Source organism: Apteryx mantelli, chromosome 6 (genome assembly GCF_036417845.1).
Source record: "Apteryx mantelli isolate bAptMan1 chromosome 6, bAptMan1.hap1, whole genome shotgun sequence".
Classification (NCBI taxonomy): domain Eukaryota; kingdom Metazoa; phylum Chordata; class Aves; order Apterygiformes; family Apterygidae; genus Apteryx; species Apteryx mantelli.
In genome coordinates this window covers 15,581,049-15,603,397 of record NC_089983.1, presented here as the reverse complement: position 1 = coordinate 15,603,397, position 22,349 = coordinate 15,581,049, and the positions used below count along the sequence as shown (strand labels likewise).

At 45.5% G+C, this 22,349-nt stretch overlaps 1 protein-coding gene across 1 annotated transcript in view; it reads right to left on the bottom strand.

The window, feature by feature from the left end:
* SATB2 (SATB homeobox 2) overlaps window positions 1-22,349 on the bottom strand; it is a 137,234-nt gene that overhangs the window by 40,917 nt on the left and 73,968 nt on the right. Inside the window, exon 7 of the mRNA XM_067298507.1 lies at window positions 16,079-16,551. Within this exon, the coding sequence (XP_067154608.1) occupies window positions 16,079-16,551 (473 nt within the window). The remainder of the gene's footprint in view (window positions 1-16,078; window positions 16,552-22,349) is intronic.

Below are 22,349 nucleotides of genomic sequence, written 5' to 3'. Positions count from 1 at the left end.
CTGCAGCAAATCATAAAGCCTTAGAATCTACTTTTAGGGATTTAACCCATTCATGTCTCATTAAAAATACCACAGGTCTCACACTGTGACAACAAATGAACACTATGCTCATCCAGTTTTTAGAAAAGCCATTATGCCAGGAGGCAACCAGCACAGCCAAGGGCACTTCCAAAACACCAGTGAAAATGGTATTGAGAGGCTTACATCAAACGATGGGATTAAACTCGTGCGTAAGTGTAAGCACGTGACGGTTCCACAGTGGCACAGCAGTCAAAGGCACCTTGTAAAACCAGGATCAGGGCCCGCAGTGATCACGAGAGTACAGCGCATTCACCAGCTGCTCTGAGGAACCACCCTGCATCTGCCCCTTTACAAACGCGCATGTTGCTCCACAAGGTGGTAACGGGAGCTTCCTGAACAACGTACGTTTAAATGTACTGGTGTACAAAGAAGCAGAAAGGGATCATTTCGGCCCACCCAGACTATATGCAACACACCGCAGGGCACGGCAGCCGGAGGGTCGGTGCTTTAAAAGGCTGCTCTGCCTGTGTATTGCCCAGAGCAGTCAGGTCCCTCGGTGTTTCTGCCTGCCACGCCGCAGTGCACGTTCTCCGCCACGAACGCTGCGCAGAGCGGCAGCCGGCTCGGCGGCTCCTGGGCCCGGGAAGCTTGCCCGAACGCACCGTGAGCGGAGCGCCAGCGCTCGGCCTGCCGGGGCAAGGGACCCTGCCGTGGCCCACGCGCCATTCGGTGCCAGCTCGTGACATGAACATTTTGCACAGTTACTTTACAGTCACGACCAAGGCAAGCTGCGTTACAACTACAGTCAAGCCTTACTCCTTACTTGTAAGAAAATATTACTTAGAAAACAACCACATAGTCAAAACCCTTAAATATTTAGTCTTAGCTTATTTCTTCCATATCAGAGAGTCTCCCAACAAGCCTTACTAAAACATTGGCGGGACAGTTGACCAATGACCAAATGCAAACATTTTTAGTATTTATTGATCTTATTTACCAAACAGCCTAACAAAAACAACAGACTGGCAAACAACATATCTGTATCTGACTTCATCTGCTATCTGCTACTAAACACATACATTAAAACACATACATGAGAGCTCTACGTTGGCAGTGTTTATGCCGTAAGCGCTCAAAAGAAGCTCCATAGACAACTGGTGGCCCCTGAAGGCAGGTAGCGTACAGCTCCTTGTTCTCAGCCTGTAATCCACAGGACCAAGCTAAGAGACTCCCAATTATATGTTTGTGTGATTGTCAGTGGTTACCAGAAGGCCTGGAAGCGGGGCGGAGCTGCAGGGGGGCGCGCGAGCAGCAGCGGGAGGGAAGAGCTCTGGGAGAAGAGGAGGCCAGTGAAACAGGCCCACGCGGTGAAAGGTCTGAAGGGCGCCCGAGCCTGGACAGCCCCGTGCTTCCTGCTGCCTCCTTCTGCATGAGGGCAGAAGCACATGCTTGTACCTGGCTTATTCCTCGGTTTACCACACCGCAGAGAAGCTGGGGACATTTTGGAAAGCTTTCCAGAGTTTGCCAGACTCACAGGCTGAGGGACGTTAACTAAAGAAGGACAGCACAGAAGCCTGAACCCATCGCTTGTACTTCAACCTTTCCAAGATCGATACAGCATATCCCTATTATAATCTTCTCTTGAAGTCAATGGAATATTCTCCAAAGGCAATAAAAAATGAAGTATCAGTTCCACAGATTCTCCAAATTCTTAATTTTCTGGTTCTTTTAAGGGATTTTTTAAAGAAAAATATGACTTCCAAAACAAATCATGGGTTTGCATTGACAAAAAGGAACCTGAAGGCTACTGGAGTTGACTCTAAGACAGCTTTTTCTCCCCCCATCTCAACTTGGCTAAATTTATGGTCTAATTTCCAAAATGGAGAGCAGAAATATATGTGAAAGCACGCCAGCAATTACTTTTCAGTGCGGTCACTGACTCCGTATGTAAACGGGGGGCTCCCAGGTACAAGCAGCTTGGCCGTGGCACGAAGGGGTACAATCCCACGGCCCAGCCCGAGATATCCAACCCCTGTGCTCGAAGGCACTGATTAATGAACAGGAATGGCTTGTGGTGGGATAGAAACAGCGGTTTTGGACCCGAGCGGTCTGCCCCTTCCTCCTCTGCGGGTCTCAGCTCCGCAGCAGGGACGCAGCGGCATTTCCCCTCGCGGCTGCACCGCCGCGCTGCACAACGCGGCGCGTTACGGTAAGCCACGCCGGTTCAGCGGGCTGGGCTATGAGCAGCAGCAACGGGACAACAGCTTCACAAGCAGCCGAGGGAGCCTGCAACAGGAAAAAGCGACTCGATACGGCCACACCAGTACCCCCGCGGGGCAGCGGGGGCCCTCAGGCAGCAGGTCAGCCCCACAGACCTCCTGCTCCAGCCAGGGATAAGCAAGCCGAAAGCCTGCTGCAGAGAGCGGTATGCTGCGGCTCCTGCACAAGACCGAGCACCCCGGCAGCCTAAGAGCCGTGTAAACAGCAGGACAGATAACGAGAAAACTGACTCAGAGGGAAAAATCTCGTGTCCTCCTGCAACCAACAGCACTGGTAAACAGCAGTGGCAAGATAGCCGAGTGACAGGATAGCACAATAAAATAAAGGATCTGGAGAGCAGTAACATTTACAATAATATAATTCTGAGCTACTGAAGTATACACAAACTAACCAGTGAGCAACATTATAAAAAATAAAGTGATATTAAATAATCTGTTCAGCCTTTTTGTCACCTGCAACAAATTAGGCTTTCAATATGCAAAACATCTTCCTTCCAGAAAAACAAATGATCATGATTTCATTTAATTGTAATTTAATGAGGCATAATTTATTTTTTAAAGTGATATACACCAGGTGTGTAGCGAGGAAACTGGCCCAGCCAGACAATCCCTACTGTTTCTATTTTTGAGAAAACCCTAAAGCCAGCCAAGGACTGTTTTCATTTCTGCAAATTATGTTTCTGCTGGAGGGGGTGAGGGAAGAAAACCCACAGCATTCATACATTTGTTATAAAATTCCATTGGCTAAATTAGCTCATTCCAACTTACATACATCTCACATATTTAAAAAAAAATTGGCAGTTTGCAGAGTAACTAACTCTGCAAACCTAAAAGAAGATCCTCAGGGACTAGAGAGTCTCAAACTGATTTTAAATGACCAAACAGATCATCTGTACTGAACACATTTTAGGATAAGTAGCTTGATAATATTTTTGTTTCTTTTTCCACTCTTGTGCATCATTTTTAAGCCAGTTACTGAAGAGGCAGCTGATGAAAAGTTTAATGGTAACGTGGGCCCTGCTGACAAGCTAGGTGTGCACAGCCAGGAGCCGAGGGCTCTGCTCAGGCAGTTCAGTTTACACTTGGAACTTGCTCCATTTCTTGAATTACACGCTGCATCCATAATAGACTTAAAAAATAATAATAATAATAACCAGAGGTGGAGAAAGGAGCACATGTTCAATCAAAATAAAAAAGTCTTTGGAGGCTATTTAAAGTAGGAGGAATTTTGACAGCGTTTTTTTCAAGCTAGCTGTAATCTAGTCCTTCAAAAACAAGCCAGCAAACAAAGCCACTGTCTTGGGGGTTTGCTTTGCACTTGTTCTGTGAACCCCGTTTGTGAACTCACTTCTTTATTACCTACAGGATTTCCAGGACAAACAAACCAAACCTCAAGGGCAAGGAACCTTTTAAAGCAACTTCTGAAAGATGATACACTACAATGTAGAGCAAATGTTACTCAGACTGGCACCTAAATCCAAAGGACCTACTAACTAAGCCTTGAGGCCAGCACAAAGGCTTGACCCAAAGCCCACAGAAGGCAAGCGAAGCCTTTCTGTCTTCTTCCCAAAGGGTTTTGGATCAGGCTTGTAAGGGAGATCTTAGGGGGCAGCAGACCGCGCCAGTGACTGAAAGAAGGACAGTTTTGCAACCAAAGCGTTTCAAAAGCAATCTGGATTGAGGTGAGGAGGTCATGCTGGAGTGCAGCCCAGACTCTGATGTACTGGGGACAGAGGACGATGAGGGACATCAGGCAGCAGGAGACCTCTTGTGAGCACTGACCAGGACCTCACATGCTTCCAAGTTCAGTGATCGAGATCAGAGCTGAGCTCCTCCGGTACAGACCAGAGCAATGCCTCTACGGGAACAGGCAGAACCTTCTAAGGTTAAAAAGGTTCAAAGCAGGCTTTTGGACAATCAAAACACTGGCCGAAGCAAAAACTTGAATAAACCCAACTAATTTGCTAAACCTCAGTTTTTATGTTCTATACAAGGAGGTTACATATATATGAAGAACTAAAAGAGTATAAATACTTTTTTCATACTTTCATACTTTCGGTTTATTTGTGCCTCTCCATAATTCAGCTGTTGCCAAAAGCAACAGAGAAAATGCTGAAATACTAGAAAAATATTGCTCCTGTAGTACTTAAAGCCCAAATAGAAGTACTCATAATTCACAGTCTCAAGAGACAAACTGTTCTGCTTCCCATCAGGTATAGATGAGAGTCAGATCAGAATCAGGAAATGTGGGTATTTATTCAGATTCAAAATCTCAAAGACCAGTGATGTAAACCTATCCCTCCTCAGCATCCCCATCCAGCATGGAGGGCCTATTTCCAGCACAGGAAGGTAGCAGGTAGGGAACCACTGGTTAGCTGCTCATTCGTAATGAACTACACTGAAATCTTACCTTCAGCATACAACAGCAAACTTGATTTTGTCAGGCCAAAATAATTGCTTTAATTTAAAATTGACTGTTCCTTGCAACCCAAAAGGTCAGCCAGTGAAGCTTTGCAGCAGAAGCACTAACTTCCAGCTCTTCAAGGAAATAAAGCAATTCTACCTGCTGTATTTTTTCTCATGCCAAGGCAGGCCTTCACCTGACATCTGTACTCCTCCCTACATTTAATCTGGGTCCCAATTTTAACATCCTCAATATTGTCTTCTGGCCTGAACAAGATGCATTCAATAACTTTAAAAAGACTTCTCTTTGCCCCTATATATACAGCACTCAGCAAGAATCCATATACGAGATACTTGCAAGATTCTTAGGACTCAAGCTCATTTTCAGATGTTCATTGCTTTCCTTTCCTTGCATCTCTTCCTAATTCTAGCTAGGATATGAAGCAGAAGTGTTGGAAATCTCTTAGCAATGCCTATCTTGGCAATGTATCCGGTTCAATTTTGCTGAGCAAAATTGGTTTAGATAATCAGTGGAAATTTTTGTGTGGATAGCCAAACCAAGCACCTTAACATTCATCCAGTCACAGTTTCCATTATGCAGAACTGTGTTTTCATCCTGCTCCCCGAACAACTCTTTCTGTCTCAACGGGCAAAACTTCTGATGCCACGTTGCTGTCAGTTCATATGAACTTCAGAACCCAGAGGACTTAAACTGGTTTCACATCAGTGTAAATGGGAGACCAGTTGTTTCCTAGTTCCTTTCAGAGCAGCTGAACATATCAGTCTCTCACTCAAATTAAAAACTCCTGATCCCTAGATTCACTGCCTACAGCTGGAGTATGAGCTTCGTTCTTAAACTCATTTAACTAATGCTAAAATACATACATCTCAGGAGAGAGCTGCTTAGGCATGAAGCATTTAGAGGCTGATTTGAATAAAACTTATACAGGGTGCAACAATGACAATTTGATTTTTATTATTAAAAATGAAGTGCTTAAATCCTCAAAGAAAATGCCTTTATCACATTAGTTTAATAAAGCCTCTTTTTTATTATGGTATCTCTTCTTATTAAGGAAGACAGGATGTGCATGTGGAGCAGAATGTGGATGCATGGGGAAAAGGAGGCACAGAAAGACCGACCACCTGCAACCACCAAGTGCCACCATTCATCTGACATGCATGTCAAACCTTTACACTGAAATATGCCAGGAAACGAGCAAGACGCACAGCTCGTGCCCGCTCTGTGTATCTGTGCATCCGTGTGCACGGCTCAGCTCCCCTGTGCATCAGCTGAGCAGGCAGCAGCCGCCTCCTACAAACACACATTCTGAATGCCTGACTCACATGCTACTTAAGATCTTTTCATTCAGCCTATTGAATACAATTAAGTTAATTGAAACTGAAATTTTGGGCAGTGCAAAACCCACTGTTGGAACAAATATCCCATGTACCAAAAATCTGCAATTTATTAAATTAAGCACTTCCCTTACAGACTGCCTTCTTTCCTGTGAGTACAACAGAACGCTGCTTGTGCCACATTACACACAAGAATAAAACAAGCAGGCAGCATGAAAGGGTTTCATGCAATAAGAGAGAGTTTTCTATGGGGAAAAAAAAAACAACAAAAAATCCCCCAAAAAACAAAACCAGAACCCTTGCTAATTGAAAGTCTGTGCACAATGGTGCAGACACCATAGCGATGAATGCAGTATGAATGTCTCACTAGACACTAGGCAGAGGATTAAAGCCGCTTGCCTTCCTCTCACTTAAGGCACAGGGGAAATTATTCGCAAAAGGAATTCTGTCCAGGATTTGTCTCACAAGCAGGTAAAAGTATAAGAGTTATCTACACAAAACATGTTTATAATCTGAAAAGGCCTGTTAATGGATCCAGTTCTGCACCCACTTCAGTTTGGGGGAATTTTGCCAAAGAAAGCAGAGAGAAAGCAAATGAAGTGTCACCACCCACTGCACTCCTTGCCTTCCCCCAAAGCCGTTCCTTGGAGCTTCCTTGCCGACCACGCTCCTTCTGCCCTCTCAGGGCCCCAGACCCCGCATAACTGACCCGCGACACCATGGAGAGCTCGGGAAGCGTCAGCCCCCCGTTCCTAGATGTGGGAGCCTGGACCAGCCCAGAGTCATGCCAGAAGCCAAGGCACCATCCAGAAACGATTCTATGTACCCCTGCGCCTCAACCCACTCCTGTCATCCTTCCCCCAGGGCACGGCAGCATCCCTCAAACAAGGCAGACCAGCCTGTTTTATTTCCTTCACAAACTGCACTACATCCGAGGCTGGTGAAGCAGGATTTCATCCTCCCTGGGCTGTAACTTCCTTTTTCCCCAAAAGCCACAGTTAGGCAGCAGCCAAGCAGGCAGGAGCCCAGCTGGGTAAGCACTGCCTTCATATCCACGTGCTGGAAAGCCAGTTCTCCTCACTCAGTGCTACAGAGCTTCTAAAAGGGGGAGGGAGGAGTTTTCTTCGGGAAGAGACAGTTATAAAGCAGCCTGAACATGCCTGGTTTTTTTCCCCCAGCTCTCTTTGTATCTGGCACCACAACTGTTTCATTCAAAAAGCCTCAGGTTCACGGATATTTCCAGTTTCTGAGGCTGTTCAGTAAAACAAGCACTGGCCACTCGCCCAAACATTTTACTAGTTTTGGCTACTATGTCAAAACATTGGCAAAAAAAAAGGTGCTTTAAAAAAAAAAGATATAAACAGAAAACATTCATTCAGTCTATAGACTTTTCAGTCCACTCTGGGCACTCCCAAGGGGGAGAAAGGCAGTGACTGCTCTGGTGATTCGGACTGCCTGGACTCCTATGAACAGCCTGGCCAAACTTCCTGACCGCACCTCTGTTTCCTCTGTAGCAAAGAGCAGCAAAGGGAGAGTAAGTTCAATTTGGTTACACAAAACAGGATTCAAATGACCTGCTTTACAGCTAGGGATTCTGAAGATTATGGATCACTTCAGCAGCTCCAGATTTGCTAGAAAACTTTCCAGAGAAGGGCAAGGTAAATCCAAGAGATCATGTTCAAGCATTTCCTTTAAAATAGTCCTTTCTTACTGCTGTTACCATCCTACCTGCCTGTTTCTCAACACATTACAACCTGTGATACAGCAAGCTTTGGTTACTATACCGTTTTGGTTGCAACCTGCATGCTGTAGTCGGAAACATTATAGTGCAAGATGGAGAAGGTACAAGCACTCTCTGCCATGAGGATGGCCAAAACTCATGTGTGCATCCTCCTCCAGGAGGAAATCCATAGTCTTAGGACCAGCTTAGGCCAGCAGCCCTCTTGTCATGCCTCCCATTTTGCAATAGCTCTGCCGGCCAACCCAAAGAGAGCTCATGCTTTTGAAGAGTCTACTGGTCGTCTCCCCTGCACCTATGTTCTAGTTGGTCCACACCTGGAAGTTATTCCTGATTCCAGCCACTCAGTCCAGTGCTCTATTTGAACCATCATTTCTGATAAGTGAAGAAACAGTGGATTTACAGTATGAATTAGACTTTTCCTTGCTTATCTCCCAGGATTTGAATGGCTTTATATAGCCAAAAAGTGCTGAAGTCTTAGAGAAAGCAAAGCTTACACAAACACCTGTTCTAATAACTTTTCCTTACAGCTTGGCTGCATGTAGCATGCTTTATGAAGAAGCTCTTCATTTTAAAGCAAAGATAACAGGTATGACCATGTAACTCTCCAGTCTTTGACAGGCCTCATGCAATTCTCTGCCTTCCATTCAAAGGGTCTCTACCTTTCATTCAAACCCAGGCACACTTTTGCATGCAGTTTTTAAGACACAAAGCCAGACGAGGATGCCTAGCTTTCCAGGAGCGAGCCGTTAGTTCACAGCAACCGTCCCAACAAAGGGAACAAACTGTCTGCAAACAAAATACATCAGGGAGCCCACAAATTTCCAATTTATGGGTTGCAGGCCAGCAGAGCCACAAAAGGGAACCAAGGCCGAGAATCTCAGCCATGAAGAACTGGAGCACACAGAAACTATGCAACTACAAGAGTGAGGAACTGAACCTCTTGCCACAGCAACATTGCTGAATGCCTTAGTCAGAGCAAGCTTTCCCCACTGCCTGGATCCACCCTTCATCTTTGCCTATCCGAGCCAGTGGGCCACCAGGTTACCTTGGCGGGAGGGCAACGGTGGCCAGCTAAGCGTAGGGCTGGGCATATAGACATCCCTTGTGTTCTGTCTCTCTGCCGGCATCCTAACACTTCCTAGCACGGCTACCGGAACACAGTGGAATGGCCCCACTTCCAGTCCTCTGGCTACAGTGCTCTGATAAAAGTGTCACAACCTTACTGACAAATTTTAATAGCAACTCAGTGAAGTCCTCAAAAGAGGACCACAGCTGCAGTTAAAAACTGCAGCACTGCCAGCATCCACAAGAGAAAGGGAGGTTACAGCAAGCCCCAGAGGTGCCTTTCCAATGGGCAAACTCCATTCTCCCCACTGCTGTAACACAGGCTTAGACAAATATGATGGGGTGATCAACTATATTAAGTATTTTGAAGGTTATACAGGAATTTCTTACTTGTTGGAAACGGCATCAATAACTATATTCTCTCCATGGGTCTAAAAACTCTCTTCTAGCTGTCCTGTTTGCTGAATAACAAGCATTTGGATTCTGCAGCAAGGAGAATTAAAACTGTGATTCTGATTCTCATAAAATAAAAAGGAGGCACAGAGGTTAGCCCAAGGCCTTTACTAAAAATCAGTCTCAAATACACTTTGAGGGTTTTTGAAACCCACAGAATCACAGAATCGCTGAGGTTGGAAGGGACCTCTGGAGATCATCTAGTCCAACCCCCCTGCTCAAGCAGGGGCACCTAGAGCACATTGCACAGGATTGCATCCAGGCGCGTTTTGAATATCTCCAGAGAAGGAGACTCCACAACCTCTCTGGGCAACCTCTTCCAGTGCTCTGTCACCCTCACTGTGAAGAAGTTTTTCCTCATGTTCAGATGGAAGTGTCTGTGTTTCAGTTTGTGCCCGTTGCCTCGCGTCCTGTCGCTCGGCACCACTGAAAAGAGTCTGGTCCCATCCTCTCGACACCCTCCCTTCAGATACTTGTACACGTTGATAAGATCTCCTCTCAGCCTTCTCTTCTCCAAGCTAAACAGGCCCAGCTCTCTCAGCCTTTCCTCATAAGAGAGATGCTCCAGTCCCCTAATCATCTTTGTGGCCCTTCGCTGGACTTGCTCCAGTAGTGCCACATCCCTCTTGTACTGGGGAGCCCAGAACTGGACGCAGTACTCCAGATGGGGCCTCACCAGGGCTGAGTAGAGGGGGAGAATCACCTCCCTCGACCTGCTGGCAACACTCTTCCTGATGCACCCCACGATACCGTTGGCCATCTTGGCCACAAGGGCACATTGCTGCCTCATGCTTAACTTGGTGTTCACCAGCACTCCCAGGTCCTTCTCAGCAGAGCTGCTTTCCAGCAGGTCAACCCCCAACCTGGACTGGTGCAGGGGGTTATTCCTCCCTAGGTGCAGGACCCTGCACTTCCCCCTGTTGAACTTCATGAGGTTCCTCTCTGCCCACCTCTCCAGCCTGTCCAGATCTCTCTGAATGGCAGCACAGCCCTCTGGCGTATCAGCCACTCCTCCCAGTTTTGTATCATCAGCAAACTTGCTGAGGGTGCACTCTGTGCCTTCATCCAGGTCCTTGATGAAGAAGTTGAACAAGACTGGACCCAGTACTGACCCCTGGGGGACACCGCTAGCTACAGGCCTCCAACTAGACTCTGTGCCACTGATCACAACTCTCTGAGCTCTGCCATTCAGCCAGTTCTCAATCCACCTCACTGTCCACTCATCTAACCCACACTTCCTGAGCTTGTCTATGAGGATGCTATGGGAGACAGTGTCAAAAGCCTTGCTGAAGTCTAGGTAGACAGCATCCACTGCTCTCCCCTCATCTACCCAGCCAGTCATTCCATCATAGAAGGCTATCAGATTGGTTAGGCATGATTTCCCCTTGGTGAAGCCATGCTGACTACTCCTGATCACCTTCTTGTCCTCCACATGCGTGGAGATGGCTTCCAGGATGAGCTGCTCCATCACCTTTCCAGGGATGGAGGTGAGGCTGACTGGCCTGTAGTTCCCTGGGTCCTCCTTCTTGCCCTTTTTGAAGACTGCGGTGACATTGGCTTTCTTCCAGTCCTCGGGCACCTCTCCTGTTCTCCATGACCTTTCAAAGATGATGGAGACTGGCTTAGCAATAATGTCCGCCAGCTCCCTCAGCACTCATGGGTGCATCCCATCAGGGCCCATGGATTTGTGGGTGTCAAGTTTGCTTAAATGATCTCTAACCCACTCCTCCTCCACCAAGGGAAAGTCTTCCTCTCTCCAGACTTTCTCTCTTGCCTCCAGGGTCTGGGGTTCCTGAGGGCTGGCCTGACCAGTAAAGACTGAAGCAAAGAAGGCATTCAGTAACTCTGCCTTCTCTGCATCCTTCGTCACCAGGGCACCCACCCCATTCAGCAAAGGGCCCACATTTTCCCTAGTCTTCCTCTTACTGCTGATGTATTTGAAGAAGCCCTTCTTGCTGTCCTTGACATCTCTAGCCAGATTTAATTCCAAACGGGCCTTAGCCTTCCTCGTTGCATCCCTGCATACTCTGACAACATTCCTATATTCCTCCCAAGTGGCCTGTCCCCCTTTCCACTTTCTGTAGACTTCCTTCTTCTGGTTGAGTTTTGCCAGGAGCTCCTTGCTCATCCATGCAGGTCTCCTGCCTCCTTTGCTTGACTTCCTACTCATAGGGATGCACCGCTCTTGAGCCTGGAGGAAGTGATGTTTGAATATTAACCAACTCTCTTGAACACTCCTTCCTTCTAGGGCCCTCACCCATGGGATTCCTCCAAGTAGGTCCCTGAAGAAGCCAAAGTTTGCTCTCCTGAAGTCCAGGGTTGCGATCCTACTTGGTGCCCTGCTGCCTCCTCGCAGGATCCTGAACTCCACCATCTCATGGTCACTGCAGCCAAGGCAGCCCAGTTTCAAACAAACCTTAAAATGTTCATTCTGGGACTTTCCGTTTAAAAGTAGCTCAAGCCAAATACACTGTGCAGCGCTCCTGCTGCAGAGCTGGTACCAAACCGCCTGTCAGTATTTAGTCAGTCACCATTGCAGAGGGGTACATCGGTAGGAGCCCTGAACCGATTTGTTTCACACACAAACAGTGCAACCACAGGCATAAGCAAATATTGCTGTCTTACGCTATGAAATTCCAGCTTTTAGAGGAAGATGCAGATGTTTCACATATCACGCAACTTCATCTCTCCTTCTTCTGACCCTGCTCCCTTCCTGCATCCCCCTTCCCACACACACACGCATGCATACGTGTCGGCCATTTGTTCCGACGGATTTAGCCTAGTTTGGATCAAAGCTTCCTCTACTTCATTTAACAGATTTGCTCAGATGGAAGGTCTCAGGGGAGAAATAATGTTTGTAAGAGGGGGGTTTTCAGCATTGAGTATGTAGGTCATTGGACTTTAAAATAAATTAGAGAATAGTTTATCTATTAAACAAGCCTCACAGTACATATTTCATGAAGCTATACTTAATTATAGGCTAATGTGCACTACACAGCTACCATGAAGAAAGATTAAGCAGTGGCCCATAATGCAGTGATTAATACAATTATTAGCTGGCTGGCATGCAGCATCTATTATTTGGTACCATCATGAGAAATAACAGACCTCTAGTTTTTGAGGTTGGCACTTCCTGCAAAATGCAACAAACCCAAACATTTTCAGACAGAAATGCAAGTGTCTCCGCACTTCCTGGGGACAGGATCCTCGGGAGGCAGCAGGGGAAATGCAAGGAGGTGAGAGCAGACTTCAGACTCCACTTCAGGTGCTTTTTATGTTGCTTCTCCACTGTGGACTTTTGGGAACATCCCACATCTTCTGCTGTGCAGTGCAAGGCTGACTGTATCCAAGCACCTCTTATTATTACTTGGGACAACAGTCTCTGACCCAAAGGGAGACTGATATGAAATTAATTTTGGAATTAAAAACTGAGGAGAGCAAGGCATAAATATGTACCTACATTCTTTTGCTACACTGATGGCTCCTAGGGAAATGATGCACTGTACATAAAATCCATATTAAGGCCCTGTAGTCTAATGGAATGCAGCTCTGAGATGCCATTAATCTTTTACAGATGTTAAAGACTTGCTTGTTCTGGTATCACTGTCATGGACTGTACAGTACCTGACATCACTTATGATGGAAAGCTAAAAGTAGATTATTTCTTTTCTTTTGTATAAAATTACATTTGTCTGATATTTTATCATGAGGCAATCAAAAATAGGGAAGGGTTTTTTTTAACGAAAAGCTAGAAAAGTTAGTGCCACCTAAGATACATATCAGTAGAAGGACAGGAGGACTGACAAAGTAGGTGATATTACTACCCTGAACTACAGACTTCATTTTGTACACTGAACTCTAGTGTAAAATTGTCTGAGGACGGATCATTGCATCACATTTCCAGGTGAAGTCCTGCCCACTAAAGGTGCCTGACACCTTCTTGAAGGACATTACCTCAGCATGTCCATCCAGTGCAGCTTAGCTCCGTGCTCCTGATCGGTGGGCTCAATCTGAGCCAGTACATGCATGGGAAAGCACAGCGCCATCCAAGAAGCAGTACAGTGCTCTCCACAGGGCTACAAAAGATAACCGCCTGCCACCGGCTTGGTCAGTGCTATTTTGGAGGTTACTGTCTCACCCTATACTGTGCAGTGTGGGCATGTCCTGAGAAACCATCAAAATTTCAGTCTGAAGCCACCAAACTTTTCTTTCAGCTGCCACTGCCTCCATCACTCTTGAGGATGTCTGCAGGCAGAACACATATGACTAAAATAGATTTGGCATTTCTCCAGGGAAGCATGCAGGAGAAGGAGATGGATACTCGGCTGGAGTCTCAGGCATTGACGGTGAAATCTAAGGCAGCTGGATAGCATTATGCCATTTCCCAGATAAGAGGTCTGAAACTCAGAGTGTGTCCTGGAGAGCTTCTGAATTACACTCTATGCAGACCCAGCTGGCTTCCAAGAAGACGGGATTCAGCCTCTGGTCTCTGGTCTACTCTCAACAGAGGGGTAATATTTGAAATTGTTACTCTAAGAACAAATCTACTCTACTATCAGGTTAGGTACACAAGAAATGTGCCCACAACAGGACATTGTAGCAATTATCTTCCATGCTACTGTACCAATGTATTTCGTTAACACGTAGATTTTCAAGTGTTTAAACATTCAGTATTAAAAAGGTTCAGAAACAGTTTTCTGTATCTTGAATAAAATCGTAGCTGTATTTGCCCTCTTTTCTACAGAACTGGAATGCAGAGATGATCAAAGAGATGTGAAAGCTGGTTTGAATGATGAATGCTTTTGGAGAGATAGCTCAGCCAAGATGTCAGTTTTGGTGCACATTACTCTTTGAAGAACCTGGAATTCAGTGAAACTTGGTGTCCTAAGTCATATGGGGGGTTGCAAATGCTGTCAGGTGTGACTGGCCCACAGTCACTCTGCCAGGAGCCACTGAAGTTGGGAAGAAAGCACATTTCACTCAAAGCCCTGTTCAGTGTCCTAAAACCACGGGAGCTATGCCAGAACACCACAGGAAAGTAAAGAAACATACTGCAGCTGATTTAGTCCAGATTTTGGATTATCTATCGAGAATGTGGAACAATCTCTATCGTGGATGCTGTTAAACACCACACACAGAGCAATGCTGTGTTGCTGCTAGAGAAAGGCCCGAGTGGTCTCCCTCGTATGCCTGCCTTTTCACTGCCGTCCTGCACAGGCGATATGCAGCTCAGTCAGTGATATGCAAGGCTTGGATTTTCCTAGATCTGCAGAATCAAAACCTTGCCTCCTTTTAAATGCTATAGCAGAACTGTCGATTTAACATACAAGTTGTAAGACAGCTTTTTCATTTAGGGATCAGCTTTTGGTTTATTAGCAGACTTGAGTACTACCAACCCAGCTCTCCAATCTGGCTAAAGCAGGGCTTTATGTTCAGTGACAGTGGCAGAACCCTCACCGGCAACATTACTGCTGACCTCCTGCTCAAGTTCAGAATATGTCATTCTGTCAATACCATCTACCTTGATTATAGCAGGCTTTATATACAACAGGTTATGATCCCAGAGGGATGAAAAGCTTTTCCAAATTAAAAGCAGCATTTTAAAGAGGAAATACTCATACATTCCTATGTAGTTTTCATTTGATATCCTCAAGGCTAACCCCAGAACTCGAAGTCATGTTGATTGAAAATGAATGTTTTTTCTGAGTGCAGCCATCTTATGAATTTAATGGAAGAAGGGAAGTAATAAAAATGTGCTCCATACTTTAATTAGTTCCCTCATAACATGGCATTTCCAAAATGGTAGTGCCAAAGAAAATCATTAATCCAGGAGAACAGGCAAAAGCACTGTATGGAGCAAGGGACAGACCTGCAGGAGACATATACGCACGTGGCCCTTGTTTTTTCTTGTTGGTAAAGCTTACCTCAAAGATCAACTCTGACTGCACAAAAGAAATTTGTAGCAATATTTAAATATGAAACCACTTTCCACTCCTTTAGCCTTATTACAGAGTACCATGGACTAGAGATCATGCTTTGTATGCTTTGAATGGTATCTGGCAGCAGGATAAATGTAAACGGCCTCCCTTTCTGAACATGCGCTCACCTGGGTATCCAGGTGCTAGACTGAAGCTGATACTATCTTTTGATTATTTCAACATCGCAATTTCATTATTTGAGTGAGAAAAACTCTGTCAAATGTATGAAAGCAAACATGATCTGCTGCAAATGGCAGACACCTTTCCAGCAGTCAGTCAATTCTTACACAGTCAGCTGGCACCAAGACAGTCTTTCAGTCTATGGACACTTTTCTTATGCGCTTCTTGGGGCAGTAGCCTCTGGCACCAGCCTTGGCATCAACAGTAGATAGCATGGAAGGAACTGAGGAAGTGGCAGAAGCCCAAAGACCCCTCTGACTCCCCCAGTCTCTTGTCACCTCTTCCCGGCCATGAGGTAGGAGCAGACGTGGAAGTTTATAGCCAGGAAGAGGAACTGAGGGAAGAGCTCACACAAGCAGAACTACCTCTAGAGAACAAAGCTCAGGTAACAGCACTGGGGTGACCAAATGCAAACAAACTGCTGTCCCAGGAAGAAACTGTCTTGTTCAATTCAAACAAAGAGACTGGGAGAAAGAAAGGGAGGGTGATCTGACCTATTTCCATGGCCCATCTCCTGCCTTGATCTGCAACAACCATAGAGCCCATAAGAGTCACAACTTTGCCCCCTCAGCTCTGCTTGGTTATAGAATAGAAATCAATACCTGTGTGCGGTTGAATGCTACTCTTGCAAAGACAGCTTGAGACACACTGGCTCTCTTCAGCTCATCTCTAACTTGCTGGTAAATATCTGGAGACACTTCCACCGATGAATTCGATGGCTCCGGTTTGACAGCTCGAGGGATGGGTGGATGATTCAAGAACTGTTGGTTGATAGCTTGAGGGTGCTGGTGAGCCAATAGCCGGCTGACGGCAATCTGTTGGTTTATCAGATGGGCCATCGCTATCTGCTGCCTTACCAGTTGCGGACTGAGCTGAGGAGACAGGAGCCCCGGGTTTATCATTGTCTGCATCGTTGGCACTTGGTTTCGGATTGGAGTGCTGTGGTGAATTTGGCCATGAGGAGATTGTTCGCTAGTTTTTCCCAAGGTTGCCAGCTGGTTGATATTTGGTAAGTGCATGGGACGTTGACCAAGAACACAATAGTCTGAAAGGTTTTCTCTTTCCACTCTTTCCACTGTTAAAAGAGAAAAATTAGTTTGCTGTCATTTCAGTCTGCACTTACAAGAGGGCTGTTAGCCTAAGGATTACTGCAGGTGACTGTACACAACAGCACACCCACTTTAGTTTGCAAATCTGCACTTGCGTAAGAGCTCCACAAAAAACATAAGCAAAAGCAGCACAGAGGAAGAACAAGTAATCAACAGTCTTTTGCACAGGTTTCGCCCACTGCGTAGGAAGCCTCCTTATCAAACAGGTAGCAGGTTCCCTCTCCAGCCTCATTTCCTAAAGTAACAAGCTCAGACATTTCTGCTCATACTGTCGCTAACTTTTGAACCTGCTGTCAAACTGAATGAACTCTCAAAAGGAGGTGAATGGGAAAGAAACCCAAATTAGTATCCAAACAAATCCAATGGAAACTAGATCCTTCCTTGTGCAGCTCATGGATCAACTTCTCATTACAAACTCAGCAACTATATCTTTTTCCCACATAAACTACCCTGCATTCTGTGTGGATAAAGTTATTTGGTAACATCAATTCACCTGAACGCTCTACAGCAGAATCAAGCCCCTTGTGTGAAGCATGCTACAAAACCATGTCTGCCCCCAATTCACACATGAAAAGATTTTAGAGCAATGGTTTTTCTTTTTTTTTCTTTTTTTTGGGGGGGGGGAGGGTAGGAGGGGGAGGAGGTAAGGTGGGCAGGGGGAAGGATACAATGCTCTTGCGTTCTGTGCCTTCACCTCACCTTTCCATTAATATCCAAAGCCTCACCACTATGAGTCTGTCATATCAACTTTACAGAATACAGATTTTGACAACATCCTATTCACTGATTTATGGTGCCCTTTTTTCATGGCTTCACACTCTTCCAAAAACCTTTGTTTAGCACAACAAAGACCCATGACTCTTAAGTGACAACATCCTGTAAGAAATGAAACTCTACAAACCAAATATATATCCTGTAATTACATATGTAGATACATGTTGTCCCTTTTGAGTATCTTACATCAGCAATGCCACAGTATCTTTTCATGTAAGTGCAAAAGTAAGTAAACATACTACAAAACTACATTTCCTGCAAAAGTAATATTTGAAACAGGAAATGAAGTTTAAAAAGTACAGAAATAAAACTATCACTTAGATAACTGTAAGTAAGCAGAAGTCGCTGTAGACGAGGTTGCAGATTCCACGAGCTTTGCGACATGCACTTGGCAGGCAGTGACACAGGGATCTGACAGAAAGTGTTGGGGGACCCAGTATCTCGCAACTAGGAGACTACTGCCTCATCCCACCCTTGTTTTCAGCAGAGAACAAGCTAGGATTTATTTTATGAATGTCATAATACTATGACAACTCGTGTAATGATTAACAACTGTACAAGGCTTTGAACCCTTTTTTAAAACTTAATCTGTATAAAACTTTGAAGCTTTACACAGCTAATACTCAGGACGACAGTTTACTGAGGACCTTCTCTGTTTCCTTCTCAATAGAGCAGAGAGCTCTTTTCACCTTCACAGCTAATCCCAGAAGACGAGGGCTGAATTCTCACTGGGGAGAGCGCCGTGGCCTGAACACCCACAAGCACACACAGCTGCTTTACAGCTGTCGCTGCACAACATCAAATGAGTACTGAAGTCTACATGTAGGTGAATAGTGCCCAGGATTTTTTTTCTTTTTATGAAAATTCTTATTTTTTGTATGAAATTTTAATTCCCTCTTCCTGTTCTTTGGAAGAAAAATAATCCAGAAAATCTTTAGCCTTCAATAAAATAATTGCTTTTAAAAAGCTAAACCGAAACCTTTTAAAATAAAAATAAAAAATTTAAAACCTTCTAAATAAAAATTAAACATTTCTTAAAATTGCTATTTTTCCACAAAAGCCAAAGTTTCAACCCTACTAATTTTCCACGGTGTTTACTTGCGCAGTGTGCTTCAACGACATAGTTTTGACCCATCTCACGCAATACACAAACACTACTGCAAACAAACGGCCCTTTCTGACACACGACTCGCAGCCTGCTCAGCAGATAGCACCATATTTCAATTTGCTGAAAACCCCTATCAACGGGCCTCCCCGAAAGGGCCGTTCTCTGGCTTTAGGACAGACATGAAATCAATCTGTGCTATGAAACATGAGTGGTGTTAATGGCAGGGACGGAGCTGCCACGCTATTCAAGGGCCCGCACGGCCACGGGGAGGGCGAGACGGCAGCCGGCGACGTGCTCTTCCCAGCGCCGTGCCCGAGCCGGCCGCCCCAGCCCCTCGGCGGGAGGCCTCCACCTGAGCAATGCTGTTAAACTCACCCAATTGCCAGCAAAACCAAATGTAATTACTCCAAAGGTGCAGGAGCTACTCAACAATCAGGAATTAATCTGACACAAATAAAATAAAGAAGTTGTGCAGTATACTTGAAATAATTAGAGTATTATGCTAAAAGCAAATACAATAACAGATACTTTCAGTCTTCACTTGCACCCCTGGAAATCTAGAGGCCTTACACCAGGAGTTTCAGGAGAGCTGAAATAATCTCTGAACTATTTTGTAGTTTAAGAAATTCACAGAGAATAAGTCACTGAAACCAGCAAATTACTACTTGTTAGAACACAAAAACAGTAACCAAGTGTTTTTGAAAACTTGGTGAGAAATAAATATAAATAAAATTAACTTTCTGGGCTGAACCACATTTGCCAAGTTTCCACCCACTCCTGACTTCAGTGCCAAGTTATAAACCCCTATAAAAATAAAGTTGAAGATGCAAAGGCTGCCAAGCTGTTAATCTCTGCAGTGCTACTTGGAATTACAATAACACGGAGACATCACCTGACTTGCTTCCATAGGTGTATTTTTCCCTTATTATCAGTTTCCTTTCTCCACCATATTAGACTATGCAGCCCTGCATATATTCCCAATAAACAAACCAGATTCTAGTCACTTCAACCACTTCAATAATAAAAAGTTACCATTAACAGTTACGCTGGATGGAAAAAATGTGCATTACTCAACTCCTCAGACTCTCCCCTTCTCTAGCACCACTACCCATATCAGATTCCCTGTTGTTCTTCACAAACTAGGAATTGGTGGGGCGCTGTGGGGCCCGGACAGAGGCAGTCCTGCAGGAAGGCTGCGATGGAGACTGGCACTGGGGAGAAAGGCCAGCTGCCCCGGCAATGCTCTGAGAAAAAAGGCATGCAGGAACCACAAAGTTGCTGCGACACCGATGTTCTGCCCCAGATCTTCTTGAGACATGGCTCTCTTGATGTGCATCCTCCATTTTTCCTGTTCCTTCCCCATTACAGTCTTACTCTTGTCCCTCCCATCTTTACTATTGCTCCACTCAACTGGAGACGCCTTTACAGCATCCATAAAGGCAGGAGCTGGCTGGTACCTGAATATATCGGACACAGCAGCTGTGAAGGCAGAGCAGCAGGAACGTAAGCAGGGAAGAAAGGGCTCCATGAGCTTGTGCCGTCTGTGTTCAAGTCCTGCTGACAAACCTCCTCTGCTAGTGATGCCTGGGCTAGGTGAGCAAAAGCTGCTCCAGAAGGCTGTTACCCACCTCCCATCAGCGGTGCGGCCACAGCAGTAGACTTGGAAACGTTCCCTCTTGCCCCCCGTGTCATGCTGCTTGGTCATATGATTCTCCAGCTCTTTGCTCAAAGAGCTCTTGCAAGCCAAAGCACAACACAGCCCCTCCGTGTTTCACAGCCCCCTCCCAAAGCCATGCGACACGTCAGCGGAGGCTAGGTGTCAGCGTCTGGACAACAGGTACTGCGCCCAAGGCCAGTGAGCAGCACGCCAGGATGCTGTCTGTCCTTCACCGGCCTACAACCCCCTCCAACATGTCACTACCTCTACAAGATGGTCAGAGACCGACATAATCGCCAGAATGAGAGCAGCAAATTGTCATATTTCGATGCTCCTTTCTCTTATAATGATTACCACGTGTGTCAATGTATTTCAACTTCATACTGAGCTAGAAACTTCCTGGATACAGCACAAAAGCAATCCAAAGCACTCTTCCCCTGTGTGATGCTCTTAACCTCTACCCAAATCTTCCTTGCACAGTCAAATAGCTGACGCAGTCCACAGCACAATAGCTTGGGGTGGTCCGCATGCAACTTTCCATTTGAAATAAAACCAGCTCAAGAGATTTAAAAAAAGATTTATTTCTCCACCTTCCCTTCCCCTCACCCTTTATTTTCACTGAGTTGTTAATAGAAACATTCTGACAAACAGCCTGTGGGGTATTTCGGGCTTATGAACGGCACTGAACTGACTGACAGCACTGGAAACCAAATTCCTTAGTGCACACAAGAATGGGTATCGCAGGGAGAGCAAGAACTTAACATGTCTCCTTGTGCTGCACCGCAACGGTGACATAGGGGACCCTTCAGCACCCAGGACCCAGCAAGTCCCGAGCTTTTCAGTCCCCCAGGCATACACAGGCTCGTTGCCCCCAACGGAGTAGGAAGAGGCTGGTAAAGGAACATTTTGTAATTCGTTACTTGCCTGCAGAATTGCCATGTTTCAATTGTGACAGGATGTCACCACCCCAGGATTGTGCTCCAGCACAACGGCTTCAGAGCTTGCTGCTTTGTTTTATTTATTATTTAAAACCTGGTGATCATAAAAGCCATTACTAGCAGTGGTAATGGCCAAACAGAGCTAGCTCGGGTCAGCACAGAGAGCGCTCTGCTTGTGAAGTTTCGCATGCCTTGCGCTAACCTTGGGCCACAAAGAATCCACCATTTCTGGTGGCTTAGCACCATCCTGCTCACTGGAGCAAGGCTCGAACCTTGGGGCTCTGCTTGGGGGAAGAAGCGCTCCCCAACTCGACACCACCCTCCGTCTCAGGGAGGCAGGGCTGCTGCAGTACACCAAGAGAGTGCCCTCTCGCTCATGCTACATAATTATAAGCTACCACTTTGCAAATAACAGAACCACTCCAGAGCACAGGAGGTGCTTTTAAAGTGGTAATTCTGTATCTTTTCATCTATAATTAGGATAATTACTTATTTCTTTTAATCACAGCCCACTTAACCACTTCAGTGCAAGGGGCTGGTCTGAGGAGTCTCATTTTCATTCAACATCTAATCTTCATATTTACCCAAAGTCGTTCATTGACTTCACTTACTGTCTGATCTCTGGCTGGGCCATTTATTCTTACGGTCAGGACTGGAGAAAATGCAGGTTGACTGGAGGGGCAGACCTGATAATAAATTGTAATTTTTAAGACCTTTCTTTGACTCGACTTCTGCAGCAGGGCTAATGACCTCAAAATAGCTATAGACCATATTCAGAAATTGTTTGCCTGCTGGCTGTGGGTAGCAAAGGCCTTTATCCAAGCCTAATGGAAAATAGACAGGAAAGGCAATTGTCTGTTTTTGGTTGTGTTGAAAATTTCAGTTCCCACCAACGCACAAGTCACTATTTTTGTATTTGGAAGAACCATCATTAAAAGTGGATCTTTGATCAGCATCAGTGCCAGGTGAAGCGAGTAGAGTGAACTAAAATTCTTTATCTTTGTGCAGCTGAGCCTCCCCTGGTCTCTTCCTAAAGACTAAATCCAATTTGTCCCTTGGGGCACAGAGATGCTAATGTGTTTTCTGTCACTTCCACTTAAACATAGTAAGCCATAGTCTTCCAGTGGGCTGACCCTGAACCTTCATTGCTGCCAAAACTGCTTGTCAGAAGAATTTAGCCCATCTTATTTTTAGATTATTTTGGGGCTACCGTAGAGGATAAAGAGGGCCCACAGTAGTATGAACTCAGTACTTCATAACCATGTTAACATCACTTGTAAACAGGAC